We start from the raw sequence: 17,653 nt of genomic DNA, 5'->3' as shown, positions 1-17,653 counted from the left end.
TTTTTGTTTGCTTATCTCATAATGACTATAGCTTGCCTGATGTAATAAATAAAATAAGCTGGTTGTGACAGGGAGTCCTTCATGCCACAAAATTTAATGGGGTATCATTCAATGTAGGGCTTCTACATTAGGACAAGGGGGTGCCTTTGTTGGCCTTGTTAGATGTATCAGCAGTGACCATCTTAGAACTGTATAATATTCAGGATCATCACCTGTAGAGCAGGTAGAGTAGTAGATGAGTGCATATTACATGTCCTAAACTCAGATTTTGAATGTGGGGATGAACCTGTACGCTGTAGGTATGGCCGGCGCGCACGCGTAACGCAATCAAAATCGCTAGCACCAGGCCTAAATTTGACCTTCAACAAAATAGTACTTGTAAGTACGAACTAACTTACTCGGTTTCGGTTACTCGGTACTGCATGCATGTGACTGTTAACTTCTAAAAACCGTAAAATATACTAAACCAAAATATAATAGTTATAATATGTTACTCTATATATAGCTTGCAGTCACGTCAATTGGTATCAGAAACAGAAATTAAGAAATCCTTGATATAGCAACATCAAGTGCACCATATATGAAATAATTACGCCGAAATGAGCATTACAGATTTTTTTTTGCCCCGGTGTACTATCATTGTGCCTGAGTTTAAAAGTGGGTAGGTGTTTAAAAATCCACTTTCCCCCTTTCCTCTCGCTTTCCTCGCAGTTCTTGTGGTCTCGGACTTAAGCGGAATACATTCCTAGGCTATTTTACAAAAGATCTATGTAGTTGCTAGCTTTCTACTTTAATGTTTTCATCTTGGAAAATGATGATATTTCGGGTGAACTACATAAAATCATGGCCAACAAGGTCATTTCCTGGGCGCAGGACACAGATTTCTTCCCGGTACTAAGTATATCTTTTCCCTATGATAATACAAGCTGAATGCACTATTTTGGAGCGATACTGCCCATGTATAGATGTGGAGGAAAGCATTCAAAACGAGATCGACTGAGGCGTGACAAAACCGCAATCAGTCGGAGTTACAATTCAGTGCCGACCGCTGCCAAACGACGTCCCGTCGCGTGTCCTATCGTACCTGGCCGTGGAGTTGGGTATTCGGCTGCTCTTCGCCAATGTGACATTGCGTGACTGATATTTTCAAACACCTACCTTTTCAGAGCCCTCTCTCCGGCACCTCTCTCCCTCCCTGTCCACTCAATAAAATCACTATAAATTCGGGATTTAGCTATTACAGATAGTACTCAACTGCTGTACCAGAGCCGAGAGGGGAATAATTATAGGAAGTATGAGTCCGATGCTCATCTTTAAAAATTTTTAAACTCAGGCACAATGATAGTAGGGCAAACATGATAATGTCATATCATGTCATATCTACATTATATTTGATGGTAGGTCGTCAGATAAGTGATAACAGCAGATGAGGAGCCATCGTAATTAGCGTTTACCCCCGTGGTTTTAATCCGGTATAATCCAAAATAAGGTATCCCATCATCTGGCAGGGAAATGATACTGATTCTGGGATAAGATATCACAGGCACGTCATGATAATCCATTATCCCAATCCCCGGATTTTTGTGATGCTACCATCGTACGCCTCGAATGCCGTGTGCGATACAGGGATATGCAGATACATGCAGGCGAATTCTATGTAATGGTTGACCGATCGCTCGCCACTACAGAGCAGCTAGAGAACAATCCTCTGCGCTTTATGCGGGGTAAATTGCTCCCTGACGATGACGTTCGCCGACGACCCTGTACCCGCACTATATGGTGACAATGTACGCTTTTCGTGGTCTGGTTTTCAACCATATTAAATGGGAGGCTCGAGTGCCTTATTGTCTGAGCCTGTGGACAGTGAATATCACAACTAATTCAACGGAGAACCCTGCGTCTGGAGGTGGAAGTTCTCCCCTTCTGTCTTATTGTCTTTTCCCCTTACCATAAGCGCATTCAATTATTGTGTTTTTCTTGTGACTTCCTTCAAAATGACGCACCCTGACCTTATTGTCTTTTCTCTGACAGCTGGGAGGCCCATTTTGGCGGTTAGCTTGTTGGACAAATAACTTCGGTGTCATGCGGGTAATGCGGACTTCCTGTTTTTGTTTTCTTAGCTAGGCCTGTATGCTATAAGATCGAGAGATTCTTCCGAGATAATATCTCTCTTCATTTCATGAACGCGTACGCTCACTTTCTCCCTCCTCCCTACATCGAGCCCAGAACAGGACAGGTACCTAGCTCTGGCACAGAAACACTCCCTCGTTATACCCGACGGAATACCATCGCTCAACCCCTCATTCGCAGGGAACCTATTGAGCATGTTTTTCAACTAGTAGACGGCCGACGAGCTTGGGCTATCTTGAAGCTTTACAGCAGCGCTAAGTCTGCAAAAAGTATACCTACTTTCTACGAAAAGGAGAAGATAACTGGAACATTAGAGATTGATGCTGTAAAGGGAGATTCGTCGATTCGGATAATTACCATCGAGGTTAGTTTCTGTTCAAGAATTGCAGCCAAAAACCTTTTCCCTACCTTTTCCCCTCAGATCACCGGACGCATCACCACCAGTCCAAAAATTGAAGATAATCACACGTTCCTTACTGTCACCCATACTATCTGGTCCAAGTCTTCAGACGTTGTACGAGTGCCCTCGGCTTCGGAAAGCGCCACTGGCTCGAAGCTCGTCGGTCGGTGCGCATGGCCCTTTTCCATTCCTCTCCCACGGAAAGCCAAGGAAATTGGAGGAGATGTTGAATCCCATCCGTTACCAGAAACCTTCCGAGAATCGGACGTGCACGCGAGCGTGCAATATGAAGTCACGGTTCATGTTGCCCGTGGTAAGCTTCGAACGGATAACTGGTGAGGGAAAGGATTGCCCAATTCATGGCTGTCGAAAGTCTCATAACATTGTTGACGTTCGTTAGGATTAGAGCGCCATTCGCATATGTTCCAAGCAGCCGCCCAGGTCTACCATCAGAACTCAGACGACTTGCATGTGAACACAATGCACCTGTACCGGGCCCCGACGTCGATCCACTTGGGTGGTCGCTCTCGCAGGGTGCTGTTACACGTGGGCTTGTATTCCGAAGTCGAGAGGCAGAAGTACACTGCTCCGTACGTACAACCCTTTGTTGATTGCCTCGTCATGCTAACAACGCGATGCAGCTTTCGCTGGCGAACCCTGTGAGTAACTCCGCTACGTTTATTCACGAAACTCATCACCATACTTCAGCTTTGTTACACCCGTGGGTCAACAATACCTTGCTTTCTGAAGCTTTCCAGTAGAGATTCTCAGGCCCTCGACTGGATTTCAAATCCCAACTCTATTCAGCTTAACCTGAGAAGAAGTGTGAAATATTGCGTTGCAGCTACCTTTGGAAGGACAGATATAGCATGGAAAAAGTACTACAAGGACATCTGTACTGCTTCTTGGCGACCTTCCCGCACTATTCCAAGCGATACGCACAACTGGTACCTGGAGGGCGAGATCAAGCTTCCAAAGGACTTGAAACCTTCCTCCAAAATCGGTTATTTTGATATCTCGGTAAGGCCCCTCGTTATGTGAACCATCGTAAAATCGCTTATTCGGGTTCTTTCTAGTATTCTGTCGACCTGTGCCCCTTCGACCTGACAGGTTTCCAGAGTTCTGAAGATGTAGAATTCCTCCTTTCGCAGCCTGTCGAAATCGTGACCATGCACCCAAAAGCTTCTCGACATGTTTCATATTCGCCTCCACCTGCGTACGACTACTCATGATCTTTCATGCAACATGGAAGTGAACCCATACCCTCAGAACGACATGTCATGTCTCCACGTCCTTACATACTCTCATTCGCTATCGAGTCACGCCGGGCGTGTCACTCTCATGGTCTTCAGTGTAGCATCATTTATGATTTCTCGTCTATTATATACCTTCGGGATAACGTTGTGTAGCTCTATACTCGAATACGATATGCCACATGCAAGATATCCATTTCCCGTGCTAACTTCAGGATGTACAATCTATGCGTACCTCATTCGTGACCGAAGCGCATGGTTATGGGACATTCGTGAAGGATGGGGACACGACTCAAGTAAGGAAGCGCAGGAAATTTATGCATGCTTTAGCTTCTCCTATGACTCACCGCCCTCTTTCCCGCTTTTCCAACCTCGACTTCCTTAAAGAATGAAGCATACGTGATTGGTGTACTTGCCTGCGGACGGGATGGGTGTACAACAGTAATCATATGGTATCCTTGCCTTCCTGGCTGATGAACGCATGTACCCTGGGAGGGCTGGCGAAAATCGCCGCACAGCCCGACTGTTCCATACGTTCGCTCAAAAGGGCGTCTCGAGACATGACATAAATAGGGAAATATCCAAAAGTACCGAAAGTAGCTGTTTTGTGGCAGACCACCCATTCTCAACCCCAAGGAAACATGCCGCCACGAACCCCGACTATAATGTCCACTGCTTCCACAACTGCAGAACGCCACGAGCATTCGTTCTCTATAGACCGAGGGGGGCATAAATGGCTCGTTGTCACTGTTCGGAGTCGTTCACGAAGTACTGCTTCAGCTCCGGCATACATCGAAGGTGACACCATAACGGGACGCCTTGAGCTAGACATCGACCGACCAGAAACTATCAAAGAAGTAGACATAGCGGTTCGCGGTTTTTTCATGACTGTAGCCACCGATCACCCGATGTTGGGGTCACTGACCCATGGAATAGGTCGAGGGGGCTCTCACATCCGTTCAACAACAAGAAATGGTTTTCTTGTCCATGAAACACATCCTTTGGAACTCGGACGGAAGGCCTACCAACAAGTTCTTTGGAAAATACAACTGGGGCTTTACGTTCACACTTCCCTCCCAAGTCAGTGTGGACAGTACAATGTACAAACTTCCACCCAATTTCTCCGAGAAACCGACCTCGACGTTCATTGATTACAGGCTTGTTGCTAATGTGAAAAGAGGAGCGTTCAAGCCAAATCGAACGTGAGTCGGGGGGATGGCTGGTTTATAGACTTTCTTAATCGACCGTTTCAACTTTGACGGCAGGATATCGCAAGGGTTCGTTTACAAGCCCGTCTCAGTGCCTCCGCCACCTTCTACGCGACGGCAATTGGCATATAGGAATGCAAGTGCCCTTTCCCTACCTTCCGAGGACCCTGAAGGATGGAATGTACTTCAGCCACAAAGCACGAAGGGTAGAATTTACGGTGGAAACCTGGTGGAAGCGACGTGTACAGTGCGTAAAGCCAGTAACCGAGCGATACTCCGACACTGATCAATGGACTTTGTACATCAGCTAGCCATTGCTGTCCCAGTAGGTCTCCAAAAACGCTGGGGACTCGTGATGATATTCTGAACAACCTGGCAGCTTTGTTACGCGGTGAAGTCAACAATTCCTTTAGCCATGGTGTTGACGAGTGGGGACGGAGACTTGCTGAGGCTCCTCTCGAACCCGGCAGCAATCAGGATCGTTCTTTTCAAGCACACGATCACCGACTCAGGGGGAAAGAGGAACAATGTGCTGAAAACGGCTGTGGGGCAAGCGACTTTCTGGTCGTCAAGAAGCAATCGAAATAGCGGTGTCCGATATCTGGAGGGAGAACTGCAGATACCAGCGGGGCTAAAGCCGAGTTTTAATTTTCCTCGATTGGCGATACAGGTGAAAGCGATTCTTCTTTTCGAAGGCCCTTTCCCCAGTCTTGTAATTCTTTACCCAGTACACTCTGGAATGGCTTCCATTCGAAGTGACAGGTTTCGTGGCAAGTGGCAGTAATACAGGCCGAGTTGTATCTGAACCCATCACCCTCACGACGATGCAAATACCTGGTTTGGTACCGCACTCATACGCCCCGAGATCCCATTAATGTCAGGTTGAGTCCTTAAAACATTGGCTTGATTATTTTTTTATTCACATCGGAACAGAGATCTATTTGATTCCTCACCGACTCGACGCGCTCCTCGCTCTCTTCACCATGGAATGTCATGAAGAGCAAACTTTCAAAAGTATCGCTTTCTTTGGGATGGGGTGTGCCAAGAGCACCAACGCCCGCGAGTAACTCGTGGTCATTCTGAGGCACAGTCCATCCGAAGGAATCCGGTCGACGTTGGGCAACGAAAAGGAAGATCGGTCCTTCCATATCAGCCCCGAAACGTCGCCAATGACTTTTGATGCCTTCAAGTGAGACTCGTTGTTCCAGTACCGGCTCAAAAGTAAACCACAGGCCAAAGGCAGACCAGAATGGCGTTTCCTTTAAGAGACTCCGCACTTTGTAGGACACGATCACTTCGACAGAGTCCGTAGCACAGGAAAAGGGCGGGGAAGATAGCTGGATAATAGTTCGGAGTAGCGGAGCGAGAAGTTCGGGAAAATAGACCTACATGAACATTCATCAGTATTGAAAGTCTGCGCCGAGTTGCGAAAGACCTGCCAGATCACTGCAAAGAACGTGCGTCAGACTTCGACCTTGTAGAAGCTCTCGTGCGATCTTGATGGCATCTTCCGCATTCCCCCATGCAAGCGGCCTGACATCGACCCGCCTGGAGTTTTTGACGTTGGATTCCAGTAATGAGCATACCTTGGGCGCTGGTTCATGCGTAAATCCAATTGAATTGGATGTTAATCATACCTCTGGTAAATCGGTCAATACCAAGATATCCTTCTCTGTCATTGAACGTGAAATAATAGATCCCACTAGCCCTGACCCCGAACCAAGCTCAATTATCGTGAATTCCGGCCTTTTATCGGGAGCATTAAGGAAGGGTGGATCGAATAGATAGCTTGGGGGTGGATTCAAGTATAGATTGATCGCATATGCAGCTTCCCTATTCTTATAGAGCGAAATTAACTTAAAAGAACACAAAGGAAGAAGCTGCGAACAAACCAGACTCGACCTGCTATACCATATTGTTGTATGGCTTTCTCCTGAGCAGCATACCCGTACAGGTCAAAGGAAGATCCAACTTCCTGAATCGATTGGAAATCAGAACAAGAAGGATGAATGTTCAATCCGACTGGAAAATTTGGACTACGTGAGTTTGACATGGCATTGAAGAGAGATCCTCGCCGCTAAGTTCAAGTGCAAATTAAAAATGTCGGACCGATAAAATTCCCACTCCAGTCACCACTTTTTTTTGGAAATCAGCCAAATTAGCCACACATCAACATGTTGAGTCTTGACTGGCAAGAAAATATTTACAAGGGGCATGAACTGTGTACATTTATGTAAATGATATGAAGTCGCGAATTGTGGAGAAAGTGCTATGGACATATATATGTTTATCCATCAATAACACCATCCTTGCCCGCTTTCTTCTTATATTCTGCCCCCAAGGAAGCCATTAGTTGGTCGGACGGCACCGTAAACTTGAACTCTTGAGCCCACGCTTTGAGTTCCGACTTTTTCACGGCTTTTCCTCCATGCTTCTGAATGAGTCGCACCAAGTACCCAACCGCGTCGCTCATATCATAAGGTTTGAAACCTTTCTTTGAGAGACGGTCTAGTTTTGTACCCAAAGCATACCGCCATGGTGCTGCATAAACCACCAAACCTGGCGCTTTGAAAACGACCTCGTTCTGTTCGACTGCTTCATCATAGAGGCGTTGAATAACGCCAACCTAAACATGTCAACGGGGATGAATATTGCGCATTCCCGTAACGGACTTAGGCCACTGACCTCAATGAAAACTGCAGTATGATTATTCAACCATTGATCTCCGAGCCCCAGTTTGGAAGCTGCAGCATCTGCAGCGACAATGATTTTCGAGACATCTTCATGCTTTTCTTTTGTCCGATAGAAGAAATCGACGTCTCCAGTCGTCTCTCGCGTGTGGAGTAGAAGAGTATTAACTGCACCACCGACCGCGATGATCGATATGTTTCGTTTTTTGGAATTGAGAGTATTTGCGACATTGGTGAGACCCTGGCGAATCATATCCGCTGTCATTTGCACCTCGGGAGGGCCATCAGGTCGAGCGGCGAGATCGGCAAGAGAGATGGGGTCGTTGGAAGAGAAACAGTTGCCCATGGTAAGATAGAAAGCAAGGTTGTGATGAAAACAGGAAAGATCCTGCAACCTTATATGGCGAAATTATGGCAAAAGCCTTTACCAACCATCGGCGGAACTGAAATCTTCTTGGAAAAAATTAGCTTCCAAGTTTAACGGCAACACGACTGGATCCTAACCTCGTGCTGAGAAGGGAGAAGACTCGTTGGAGCGGCATGTTGACATTAGTGAATAATTTGTGACACAGTGAATATAGAAGGCTTGCAGCGTTTGGTATACAAGTGTCCAAAGTTGAAGGAACTTCCTCGAGCTCCAACGTCGTCTTTTGTGATTCTGAACTGTATACGAGGGAGCTGTAGGGCATTGCCTCGTTCAGTCTAAGCATAGCGAGCTTTGAGCCACAGCACTTTAGGCTTGAACACGAGATAAGTACAGGTCGTAAAAGCTTCGTGGTAAAGGGAGATTTCATATTAATTATGTATGATGCATCAGATAGAAACACAAGCCGAAGGTAAGTAGAGGACGAGCAACAGAGAATGCGTTTACTCACCTTGCAACTACACAAAATGGATGTGAGGCATCTGAACGATGATATTCATCGCCTTAAATTCTTCACTAACATCTTCATGATCTTCGTCCAACTTCTTCCCTTCAACATTTGGGATAAAAACTTTCTCTGGAAGAGCCTGCACTCGTTTCGCCCATTCCGGAGGCTCTTCGTAAACTTTTGGACGCGCCTCAAGTTCCGCAAAGTCCTCGATGATAGCAGGTGCATCTCTTGGTAATCCTAACCCAATACGACGATTGAAAGAATCGCACATCAGTTTTGTGAGTACTGCTAGTATCGCATAGCGCAATGGATCGGGATCTTTAGGGTCCGGAAGAGAAGAGATTGACCAGTTTGGGTGCGAACAGCAAAAGTACTCGAGTTCATTTCGGAAGTGGATGTTGTGGTTGGTGACCAAGAATTCGTATATGCGGTAAAACGCTGCTGTTGGGGTGTCTGCGTAGGATGCTGTACCCAGAAGACGGAATGCTAGGGGAGGTCGGATGCGAGAACGCCGCCATTGACGCGCTGTGTTACTTGGATATCGAGCGCGGAGCTTAGAGGAATTTGCTAACAGTTCAGAGACGGAAGGTGGAAGTGGTTCTATGGAGGTCATGAGAGTAAGATTCAAGGATGAGAATTCTAACAATTGGATATATATACTCCCAATAACACTAGTGCCACCAACAACCACTTGACATGTCCAAACGTTTACAATCGAACCACAATAGCGCCTTTCCTCTGGTCATCCTTGAAACCCCCCACCGACGCAGCATTCACCATAATTATACCGTCTTCTCCATTTCCTTTCCAAAGCCATCCTACCATCCTCCACCAGACTAACCTAATCAAACCACTCCATCCAGCTCGCCCAGCACACACATCTTCATAAGCCTTCTGCGCATTATCCCATTTCACAAACTCCACACCTCTCCCAGCATGAATATGACCAAACACATGTAACCGTGGTCGAACGCGCCACAATGCAGTCAAGAGCGCGTAGCACCCGGCTCTGTCGAGGTCAAGATGAGCTAATGGTGGACCATGGGTGACTAAGATGTCAGTGAGAGAAGGAATACGAGACCAGATTCGGTTTGATTCGGACGTGGGGGGTTCAGAGGCAGAAGACCATGCATTATGGACACGAGGGTATTGGAATACCCAAGAGCCGTGTTTGGGGGTGTAAGGACTGCCATAGATACGCAGGGTTCGCCCGCGTATGCTAACTTGTGCTGAACTCTCCTGGAGATATGTGAGGGCCGGGTATGCCGAGGAGATACGCTGGTGTGTTTCGGGATCAGCAAGACAGGAGTCGTGGTTCCCGGCTATGAAGAATTTGTGAGGATGTGGTTGAGAGTTGAGCCAGGATAAAACGCTGTCGAGTTCGTGTTGGGTGCCGGATACAGTAAGATCCCCAGCATGAATTAGGATATCGCCGTCTGGGAGAGTGGGTTGGTCATGATGAGAGTTGTGGGTATCTGATATGCAAACGATGTGGACTTTTTCAAGGCGTTGAGACTCGGATGAATTGGAGGGACTATAAAATAGTCGATTGAGGAAGAGGAGAGGAGAGGACTGGAATCTTTCCCATACAGAAGGAGGTCGTCGGTTGAAAAGTGCGTCCATGGGCGGTCCGGTCATCCGGTACCAACTCAACCAGAGCTAGCACTTCTTCAAAGTTCAATGTGCATACTTACTCGGATCGCAAGCAACTTACACTTCAAAGCTTCACATGCTCAGGGACGGACCACTCAACCCTCTTCGGTGTATTCCCATGCTGGCTACGTCCAGCAGCACTGTTTCCATCGTCGGTACGTTTTTCGGGCTTAAGGCGCATCGGGGACTGGAGAGTGCGTGGATATCATCTTCTTTTAGTCTAAAGTATGCAAATGAACTGATACTGAACGATAGATCCGACATTCCCCTGTCCTTGATGAGGCGGTATAAACTTGGCATGGAGAAGACCCTTCGTTCTCGCTCGGCTCTCCCTAAAAATGGGTTCACAACGACTACGCCTGGACAGAAACTGTTTGAAAAGACAAATCCCGCCACCTCGACCAATTTTCCAAGTACTTCTCACTCTAACGTGGGCTCAATGGGCACAGTTCCTCGTCGGGTACGTTGGTTGTCCTCGAGTCTTCAAAAGCTACCATGATTTTATGGACTCATGCTTAGCTGGTTTTCGTGGTTCTGTGATTGTTTTGACACCGTCGTTCTTCCACTGAGTGTCATTGGTCTTACTCAGACATTCGGAAAGTCAACCCAAGAGATAGTACGTTGCCCCTCCGTAATTCTTCTTTCGATGTCATCCTTAGGTGATGCTAGACTTTAGCAATCACACTCTCTCAGATCCTACGTCCGGTCGGTGCTCTAGTCGCTGGAATATTATCAGACCGGTTTGGACGAAAGTGGCCGATGTTCTTTGTCCTCATTTTTGTCGGAATTGTTCAAATTGCCGCCGGATTCATCGACAATTTCAATCACTTCCTTGTTCTCCGTGCCGTTTATGGTATAGGCCTAGGCGGCGTATGGTCCATAGCTCACTCCACAGCCCTTGAGAATCTTCCAGTCGAATTGCGAGGTGTAGCTGGGGCTATCATCACGCAGGCGAATGGGGTTTCGTTTATCGTCGGAGCTGTGATCAGTATGACTATGGTCCAGCGGGTCGCAGTCGGGTGGAGAGTACTGTTTTGGATTTCAGGAGGTTCAACACTCCTTGCAGCGGGGACCAGGCTGCTAGTACCGGAGAGTGACGTGTTTCTGGCCGCTCAAGACAGAGAGAGAAAGGTCATCCGAGGAGATGGTAAGGCGACGTCCCAATGGACTAAGACGGGCATATTTCTGAAGCAAATGCGGAGGATGCTCGAGGTACACTGGGTTTCGTTGATATATTCATCTCTTCTTGTAATGGGTAAGAGCCTGCTGACAACTCTGCAAAGTTGATCTAATTGCGGGCCTCGATTCAGCTCTAAAGTTTTTATATCACGGGTCTCAGGTTCGTGTACAATCTGATTCATAAAATAGTATCTTTATGACAATCTGCTTGGCAGGATCTATACCCCACTTTTCTTCAAGAAACCAAGAAGTTCACACCAAGAGATGCTGACATTGCGACTATCATTGCTAATTGTGTTTGTTTTCTCCTTAATCTGTGTTTTTTGCCCCCACCTTTGATACCCTTCTTAGGGAGCAATATCTGGGGGAAGTCTCTCTGGATTGATATCACAGTTTGTTGGAAGACGCTTGACGATGATGTGAGTCAGCCTGTTGTAATCTTCCGAACCGCTACACTGAACTATAACTATCCAGAATGTGTATCATCCTTGCTGCAGCCTTCATTCCCTTATGCGTCTTACCTTCCTCGTTTGCTGCATTGGCAGCCGGCGCCTTTTTCGTTCAAGCAGGCGCACTAGGGGCATTGGGCGTGGTATGTCCGCACGATGGCATCCTCATTCAGCACCTCAATTTCTGGACGGTCGTCCTTATTAGGTTCCGGTATTCCTTTCAGAAATCTCCCCTCCAGCGTTCCGCGCTACCTTCGGTGGATTAGTGTATAACGTAGCTAATGCGATTGCGGGCACAAGTGCGCCTATAGAAACCGGTCAGTAACTTACGCTTACGATATTCATCGTTCTATCGCACTCACAAACTCTTAAAGCGGCCGGCAAATTCAAGATTAAAGGAAACGAAGCAAAGGTCCTACCCAATTATACAACCGTTCAGGGACTTTTTATCGGCATTTCTGCTGCGTGCTCTCTTTTGTTCGTTCTTTTTAGCCCGGAGTCAGTTTCTCCTAACTTCAGAAATCCGCTACGCTTTTGGCTGAAAATATTTGAATGCAGGAACCACGGTTCGCACTTTGAAAATCACAAAGTCGCGTATGAAGAAGACGATGAGGCTAACGCTATGGATGTTCAATCGTGTAAAACAGGCGAGCGAGAAAGTAGAAGCGATCCCATAAAGTCGGAGGTCGTCGACTGAGATGCATCGATCGGCCGCTTACTACGGGAACCCACCTCCTGCCATTCTCAGTCACCTCTTGCGGCCAGCATCCTGCGACATTTGATTTATTTGCAGGGAAGATAAGATTTTTTGTACACATACCAGAGCCCTCGTACTACATCCAGTTTGAATTCACGTACCCAGACCCCGTTCTCAAAGCCTGAAGACGAAAGTTCACCTTGCAAAGTCCAAAGCACTTCACTCATTCAGTGATGGCTTAGTTTGATAGATCCATCGTCGGCGTTGGTAGTCTCGGGCTTAAGACGTATCAGAGATCGGAAAGTTTGACTTTTGTATGGGTTTCATCTTAACTATGCATAGCGAAATTGATGTTGTGGGTAGATCCGATGCTGACTCGGAACACCATCAGGCGGTACAGACCTGCTGGCAACGGGGAGACTCTTCATGAGCAATTCTCAAGTGTTTCTCACAAACTCGGACCCCAGGTTCTCATTTATGCAAGACTTTTACTGCCTGTTATTCAGCCCGGAGCAGTCAGTGCCTATTTTGCTATGCATAATTAATGCATCATTGAATCTTGAAACAGTGGCCCGAGATACCCACCCATCGCCAACACTGAAGATGATGACAAAATCTCCGTTCAAGACTGTTTCTAGAGGCGACAGCTAACTAATGTAGTAGTACTGGTGGTGGCATAGATTCAATACATGTTGATCATGACGGATGTCGATGAGTACTTGAGTAACACGGTACACCAGGCATGTGAAATTTACCCTTCGACCTCCACTTGCCGCTGGCTACTGGCTCGCTGGCAAGCGGAGGACTTCCCGTTTGTTTCTTTCTCCCACCATGTCTGTACAGTCTAAGCCAGTCCAGCTCACCCCCTTCGCTGCAGCTCTCGCCGGTGCTCTTGGTGGTTGTTTCAGTTCAGCGTAAGGTTGAATCCGTTCGATAGCGCTCGCCAAAACTAATCCAAATTTTCTACAGTGTTGTATATCCTCTAGATGTGTACGTGCGATACAATTGCAGCAAAGACCATACAATCTGATGAATTCTCAGGGCCAAGACCCAGATCCAGGCGTTACCTGGTACTAAAGATATATCCATGTTCACCCTCCTATATCGAATATTGAAAAGAGACGGGCTTGCTGGCTGGTATCGTGGGTTTGGAGCAACAATGCTGAACACTTTCTCCACGCGTGCGTCGTTATTTCTCATATTCTAGGTCGTACTGGCTGACCGTCACTTTTTCAGAGTATGCGTATTTCTTCTTCTACTCTTTTGTTCGCAACTCGTACATTGCGAGACTTACACGCAAGTTACCCGCTGGCACGATGCTCGGACCTCTCTCAACTGCTACCGAACTGCTGTTAGGTGCTGTCGCAGGAGCACTTGCCCAAATATTCACTATACCTGTCTCGGTCATTGCAACCAGGCAACAAGTCGGGCGGCCGGAAAGTAAGAAAGCCGAAAAGGGCGAAGAATCTTATGACGACTCTTTTACGGGTGTCGCTAAAGAAATCATCGAGGAGGAGGGTATTACAGGACTATGGTTGGGTCTTAAGCCTAGTTTGGTTCTGACTGTCAACCCTGCGATAACATATGGACTCTATGAGCGAGTCAAGAATTTGGCTCTCGTGGCGAAGACCTCTGCTGGTTCAGATGCTTCAATGTCCCCTGGCCTGTCATTTTCCATTGGAGCGTTGAGTAAAACGCTGGCAACAGTGGTATGTTTCCAGGGTTCTTTTTTATTCCATTCGATACACACACGACCAATGCCTTTTAGGTCACGTATCCTTATATTATGGCGAAAGTACGAATTCAATCTAGAAACGCAGATAGAGATGAAGCCGTGGAAAATGGTTTACCCCCGCCAACTCCCCACACACGACACCATCGTGACAAATCTAGACATCCTAGTGCTGTTGGTGTACTCACGGATGTTTGGAAACGTGAAGGTCCGATTGGCTGGTATCAGGTATTTACTTTTTGGTGTTACCGTTTCTCGATGTAAGAACTGAAGTTATACTTCTTCTCTTTCTAGGGGATGCAAGCACAAATCATCAAAGCGGTCCTATCACAAGCACTGCTTTTCATGTCGAAGGAACAATTTGAACGATGGGCTATTACAATTCTACTCGTAGTAACCCGCCTTCGCTCGCACTCTTCATTAAAGTGAATATTCCCCCGCAGTATTTAGACTGTACTATATCAAGTATATTTCGAATAATAAATGCGATTATCGACCGAGCCTCAACAAATCCTCATCCGCCGCCTTCACAGGCACGTGTTGTAGCGGATACTTCCGGGCCTGAAGGGTTTGACGTATGTTGCGACCCACCTCCGTGTTATACTCCTTGGATCAGCACAGCGGGTGCTAAGAAGCCCAGCACGCCATGTACCGTGCTCTCCCTGCGTCGAGGCAGGTCAAATCGACCGTTGGGCGTGGGGCAACTCGAGTCATAAGACGCGTGAGTTCTCCCCCCCTTCTACCTTAGTTCTGCTTTTTCTAAATACCCTTTCTCCGACCAGCGAATCGCTACCGAAGCACCAGTCACACCAAAAAAGAAACCTCGAGTGATACGGCGAATATTCTGGACTACAGCTGCCCTTACGGGCACATTCTATGTCGGAAGCACGTTCCTTGCGCTCAAGAACCAAGCTTATTACGACTTTTTCTCTGAAAATGTTCCACTTGGTGAAGCGATGCTCGAGTATGCAGAGTTCCACAGCTGGGACACGGTGACTTTGAATTCCTTGGCCGATTCGGCTGTAGGAGCCGCGACGTCTGCGCAAAAGTTCGTCATGGAGAAGATAAACGGTGCACCACAGGATTTGAAGGATGTCAAGGCCAGAGTAGAAGAGAAAGTTAAAGAGGCAAAGACTACGGTGGTGAAGAAAGCCGCTGAAGCCAAAGATACAGTGGGGAAGAGGTTTGCAGAGTCTAAGGAGACGGTTGAGAAGAAGGCTCCGGGGATGGTGAAAAAGGCTACTGAGGCTAAGGAAACGGTGAAGGCTGCTGCTGAGAAGGTCAAGTCCGAAGTCACCAAAGAAGATGGCAAGATCAGACAAGTGACGGAACAGTTCAGTGAAGAAGTCGCCGCTCTCGCACGGAAAGCAGAAGACGCACTTGCTGGAAAGATCCCTACGAGCCCGTCTGGAACTTCCGAATCCACATCATCTCCCGACCACCTCTATACGCGACCTCTTCCTGTTGGTTTTGAACCTCCGCCAGGTTTCAACCGTCCTCCACCTCCAAAGAGGGAAGCACCGAAAACACCTGAACTTCCCCTTGTTGCCCCTGCTGTGTCTTCACTTGGATCATCAGAACCAGTCATTTCCCATTTAGCCGGTACAATTGACAGTCTTGCTTCGTACTTAAAGTCCAACCCAGCAGCTGCTGAGCGCATCAGTGGTGTTCTCGAGTCAGCCAAGAGCGATCTGACATCTCTTGCAGAGCGTATAGAGAAAGCGCGAGAGGAAGAGCGGACGACATTGGAAAGCAAGATGGATGAACAAACTCGGGAATATACTATCAAGCTTTTGGAGGCTGAAATGTCATCCCAGGACAAACTCGACAGCCAGGAAGATGAGTTCCGGAGAATGTTCGACCTCCAACAGGCTCAATTGGTGCAAAAGTATCGCGAAAAGTTGGAGAACGAATTGCAAACCCAGTCTGAGCTGATCAATGAACGGTATGTTCTTTCTAGTAAATCACATTATCTTACTACAGATTTTTTTGTTGACGACTCAAATATCAGCTTAAAAAACGAAGTCATTGCTCAAGGCATCGAGCTGCAACGTCGCTGGATTCGCGAAATCAAAATGCGAGTTGAGGAAGAACGTGGTGGACGTCTAGCCAAAATCGACGAGCTTTCCGGACACCTGAAACGCCTCGAGCGCGTTGCACTCGACAATTCTGCATACCTCGATGAGAATATCCGTGTACACGCCCTATATTCGGCAGTCCGCGCGCTCACAAACTCCTCCCTGGGTTCCCCTGTACGCAAGCCTTTCCGGGAAGAGCTCCGAGTTGTTCGACATATCGCTGCTGCACGTGAAGATCCTGTTGTTGCCGCTGCTTTGGAAACATTGGAGGCGTCCGATGTGCCTGATATTGGCGTCGAGCCTTTGGCTGACCTCGCAACATGGTATACCACATCGGTTGCTCCTAAAGTGAGCCATGTTGCACTAGTGCCGGATCAGGATGCAGGCCTTTTATCTCATTTGGCGAGCTACGCATTCAGCGGGGTAAGGTTCAGAAGGCAAGGGTTAGTAGAGGGGAGGGACGTCTTGAGTGTGTTGGCTCGTGCTGAGCACCACCTCAATGAGAAAGATCTCGACAGTGCAGCGAGGGAACTTAATCAGTTGAAAGGCAGTGCAAAAATGCTACTGCATGACTGGCTTGAAGCGGCACGTAGACGCCTCGAAGTTGAACAGGCGCTCGAGGTGAGTTTTAGTCCTTCAGTTCTCACTCCAAAACACTCATCTCTTTCCTTTCAAAAAAGGTTATTCAAACACAAGCTACGCTGGCATCACTCTTAGTAGTAGAGTAACATCTTTCCCGCTCGCATTGTAGTAAGCTTGAAGTAGGTGCTCGCAAAAATAGAGTTAGACTCGATGATTACTACACGATGATGATGTTCCATTCTCTTTCCGCTATCATCCTTTCACTTCTGGCCACTACTTCCTTGGCTTATCCTCGCCCATACCGGATTTTACAGGCGTGAGCCCGATGGTCACCAGCCGTCAGAGGTCCCAGCCAGTGATGTACCGGTATCTCTTCGTACTAGAATCCGACTGAACGTGTTGAACTCTACCTTTCGGCGTTTCCAGCCACACTCGTTAGCGATCTCACTGAAAACGAATACTGCGGTCCTTGGCAGTCGTTGGCTTTTGTAGTGAATGTGAACCGGAGGAGGACGTCGTTATCAACCAGCAATTTTTAATGCTTTCGAGGTAAAAAAGGCGAAACCGTCATAGAAGGCGTCCACCCCCAGCTTTGGTTAAGCTAGAAAAGTAAGGAGCAGAATGGAGTACGTAGAAAAGCCATTGATCCACTAGAAAGAACCTCTAGTAGATACGATCGAGATGGTCAATAAGTACGCGAACGTCGTTGTATACGGTTGCAGGCCGA

General features: G+C 47.4%; 9 protein-coding genes across 9 annotated transcripts; 5 read left to right on the top strand and 4 right to left on the bottom strand.

The window, feature by feature from the left end:
* The first annotated feature begins 2,021 nt into the window (after positions 1–2,021).
* Positions 2,022–3,992, top strand: E1B28_011097 (uncharacterized protein). Its single transcript, XM_043156095.1, has 6 exons — positions 2,022–2,494; positions 2,552–2,865; positions 2,931–3,120; positions 3,172–3,189; positions 3,239–3,550; positions 3,607–3,992. The coding sequence occupies exons 1-6, from the start codon at positions 2,180–2,182 to the stop codon at positions 3,760–3,762; spliced, it is 1,305 nt and encodes a 434-aa protein (XP_043005879.1). The 5' UTR covers positions 2,022–2,179; the 3' UTR covers positions 3,763–3,992.
* A 456-nt stretch (positions 3,993–4,448) lies between these two features.
* E1B28_011096 (uncharacterized protein) lies at positions 4,449–5,358 on the top strand (the record flags this gene model as incomplete). Its single annotated transcript, XM_043156094.1, has 4 exons — positions 4,449–4,652; positions 4,720–4,985; positions 5,049–5,238; positions 5,299–5,358. The coding sequence occupies 4 exons, from the start codon at positions 4,449–4,451 to the stop codon at positions 5,356–5,358; spliced, it is 720 nt and encodes a 239-aa protein (XP_043005878.1).
* Positions 4,968–7,091, bottom strand: E1B28_011095 (uncharacterized protein). Its single transcript, XM_043156093.1, has 5 exons — positions 6,884–7,091; positions 6,629–6,824; positions 6,431–6,577; positions 5,945–6,376; positions 4,968–5,880 (listed from the first exon to the last, which is right to left on the bottom strand). The coding sequence occupies exons 1-5, from the start codon at positions 7,042–7,044 to the stop codon at positions 5,869–5,871; spliced, it is 948 nt and encodes a 315-aa protein (XP_043005877.1). The 5' UTR covers positions 7,045–7,091; the 3' UTR covers positions 4,968–5,868.
* Positions 7,092–7,278: 187 nt separating this feature from the next.
* On the bottom strand, positions 7,279–8,027 carry E1B28_011094 (uncharacterized protein; the record flags this gene model as incomplete). The annotated part of the gene is made up of 2 exons (XM_043156092.1): positions 7,279–7,617; positions 7,677–8,027. The coding sequence occupies 2 exons, from the start codon at positions 8,025–8,027 to the stop codon at positions 7,279–7,281; spliced, it is 690 nt and encodes a 229-aa protein (XP_043005876.1).
* Positions 8,028–8,563: 536 nt separating this feature from the next.
* Positions 8,564–9,169, bottom strand: E1B28_011093 (uncharacterized protein; the record flags this gene model as incomplete). The annotated part of the gene is made up of 1 exon (XM_043156091.1): positions 8,564–9,169. One exon carries the CDS (start codon positions 9,167–9,169, stop codon positions 8,564–8,566), a length of 606 nt encoding a protein of 201 aa, XP_043005875.1.
* On the top strand, positions 9,167–12,708 carry E1B28_011091 (uncharacterized protein). Its single transcript, XM_043156089.1, has 11 exons — positions 9,167–10,403; positions 10,465–10,669; positions 10,729–10,825; positions 10,879–11,464; positions 11,520–11,548; positions 11,604–11,684; positions 11,740–11,807; positions 11,863–11,980; positions 12,043–12,154; positions 12,212–12,335; positions 12,396–12,708. The coding sequence occupies exons 2-11, from the start codon at positions 10,548–10,550 to the stop codon at positions 12,532–12,534; spliced, it is 1,476 nt and encodes a 491-aa protein (XP_043005873.1). The 5' UTR covers positions 9,167–10,403; positions 10,465–10,547; the 3' UTR covers positions 12,535–12,708.
* E1B28_011092 (uncharacterized protein) lies at positions 9,265–10,179 on the bottom strand (the record flags this gene model as incomplete). The annotated part of the gene is made up of 1 exon (XM_043156090.1): positions 9,265–10,179. The coding sequence occupies one exon, from the start codon at positions 10,177–10,179 to the stop codon at positions 9,265–9,267; it is 915 nt and encodes a 304-aa protein (XP_043005874.1).
* A 657-nt stretch (positions 12,709–13,365) lies between the features above and the next one.
* E1B28_011090 (uncharacterized protein) lies at positions 13,366–14,695 on the top strand (the record flags this gene model as incomplete). Its single annotated transcript, XM_043156088.1, has 6 exons — positions 13,366–13,448; positions 13,504–13,524; positions 13,576–13,715; positions 13,771–14,243; positions 14,303–14,494; positions 14,561–14,695. 6 exons carry the CDS (start codon positions 13,366–13,368, stop codon positions 14,693–14,695), a joined length of 1,044 nt encoding a protein of 347 aa, XP_043005872.1.
* A 217-nt stretch (positions 14,696–14,912) lies between these two features.
* Positions 14,913–17,072, top strand: E1B28_011089 (uncharacterized protein; the record flags this gene model as incomplete). The annotated part of the gene is made up of 4 exons (XM_043156087.1): positions 14,913–14,987; positions 15,049–16,211; positions 16,278–16,965; positions 17,025–17,072. 4 exons carry the CDS (start codon positions 14,913–14,915, stop codon positions 17,070–17,072), a joined length of 1,974 nt encoding a protein of 657 aa, XP_043005871.1.
* Positions 17,073–17,653: the final 581 nt, after the last annotated feature.

The sequence above is a fragment of the Marasmius oreades genome, chromosome 7, assembly GCF_018924745.1.
Source record: "Marasmius oreades isolate 03SP1 chromosome 7, whole genome shotgun sequence".
NCBI classification, from domain to species: Eukaryota; Fungi; Basidiomycota; class Agaricomycetes; order Agaricales; family Marasmiaceae; genus Marasmius; species Marasmius oreades.
The sequence above is the reverse complement of the archived record's forward strand: the minus strand, read 5'-3'. Positions and strand labels throughout refer to the sequence as shown.

Excerpts from the sequence above, each read along its gene's own strand:
- E1B28_011097 (XM_043156095.1), top strand. The coding sequence starts at position 2,180 with ATGAACGCGTACGCTCACTTTCTCCCTCCTCCCTACATCGAGCCCAGA. Across the intron at positions 2,495-2,551 it reads TTCGGATAATTACCATCGAG|ATCACCGGACGCATCACCAC; the intron begins GTTAGTTTCTGT and ends TTTTCCCCTCAG. Across the intron at positions 2,866-2,930 it reads AAGCTTCGAACGGATAACTG|GATTAGAGCGCCATTCGCAT; the intron begins GTGAGGGAAAGG and ends GACGTTCGTTAG.
- E1B28_011091 (XM_043156089.1), top strand. The coding sequence starts at position 10,548 with ATGGGTTCACAACGACTACGCCTGGACAGAAACTGTTTGAAAAGACAA. Across the intron at positions 10,670-10,728 it reads TGGGCACAGTTCCTCGTCGG|CTGGTTTTCGTGGTTCTGTG; the intron begins GTACGTTGGTTG and ends ACTCATGCTTAG. Across the intron at positions 11,549-11,603 it reads TTTTATATCACGGGTCTCAG|GATCTATACCCCACTTTTCT; the intron begins GTTCGTGTACAA and ends TCTGCTTGGCAG.
- E1B28_011095 (XM_043156093.1), bottom strand. The coding sequence starts at position 7,044 with ATGTCAAACTCACGTAGTCCAAATTTTCCAGTCGGATTGAACATTCAT. Across the intron at positions 6,578-6,628 it reads TATTGACCGATTTACCAGAG|GTATGCTCATTACTGGAATC; the intron begins GTATGATTAACA and ends CCAGCGCCCAAG. Across the intron at positions 6,377-6,430 it reads ACGTTCTTTGCAGTGATCTG|GTCTATTTTCCCGAACTTCT; the intron begins GCAGGTCTTTCG and ends ATGTTCATGTAG.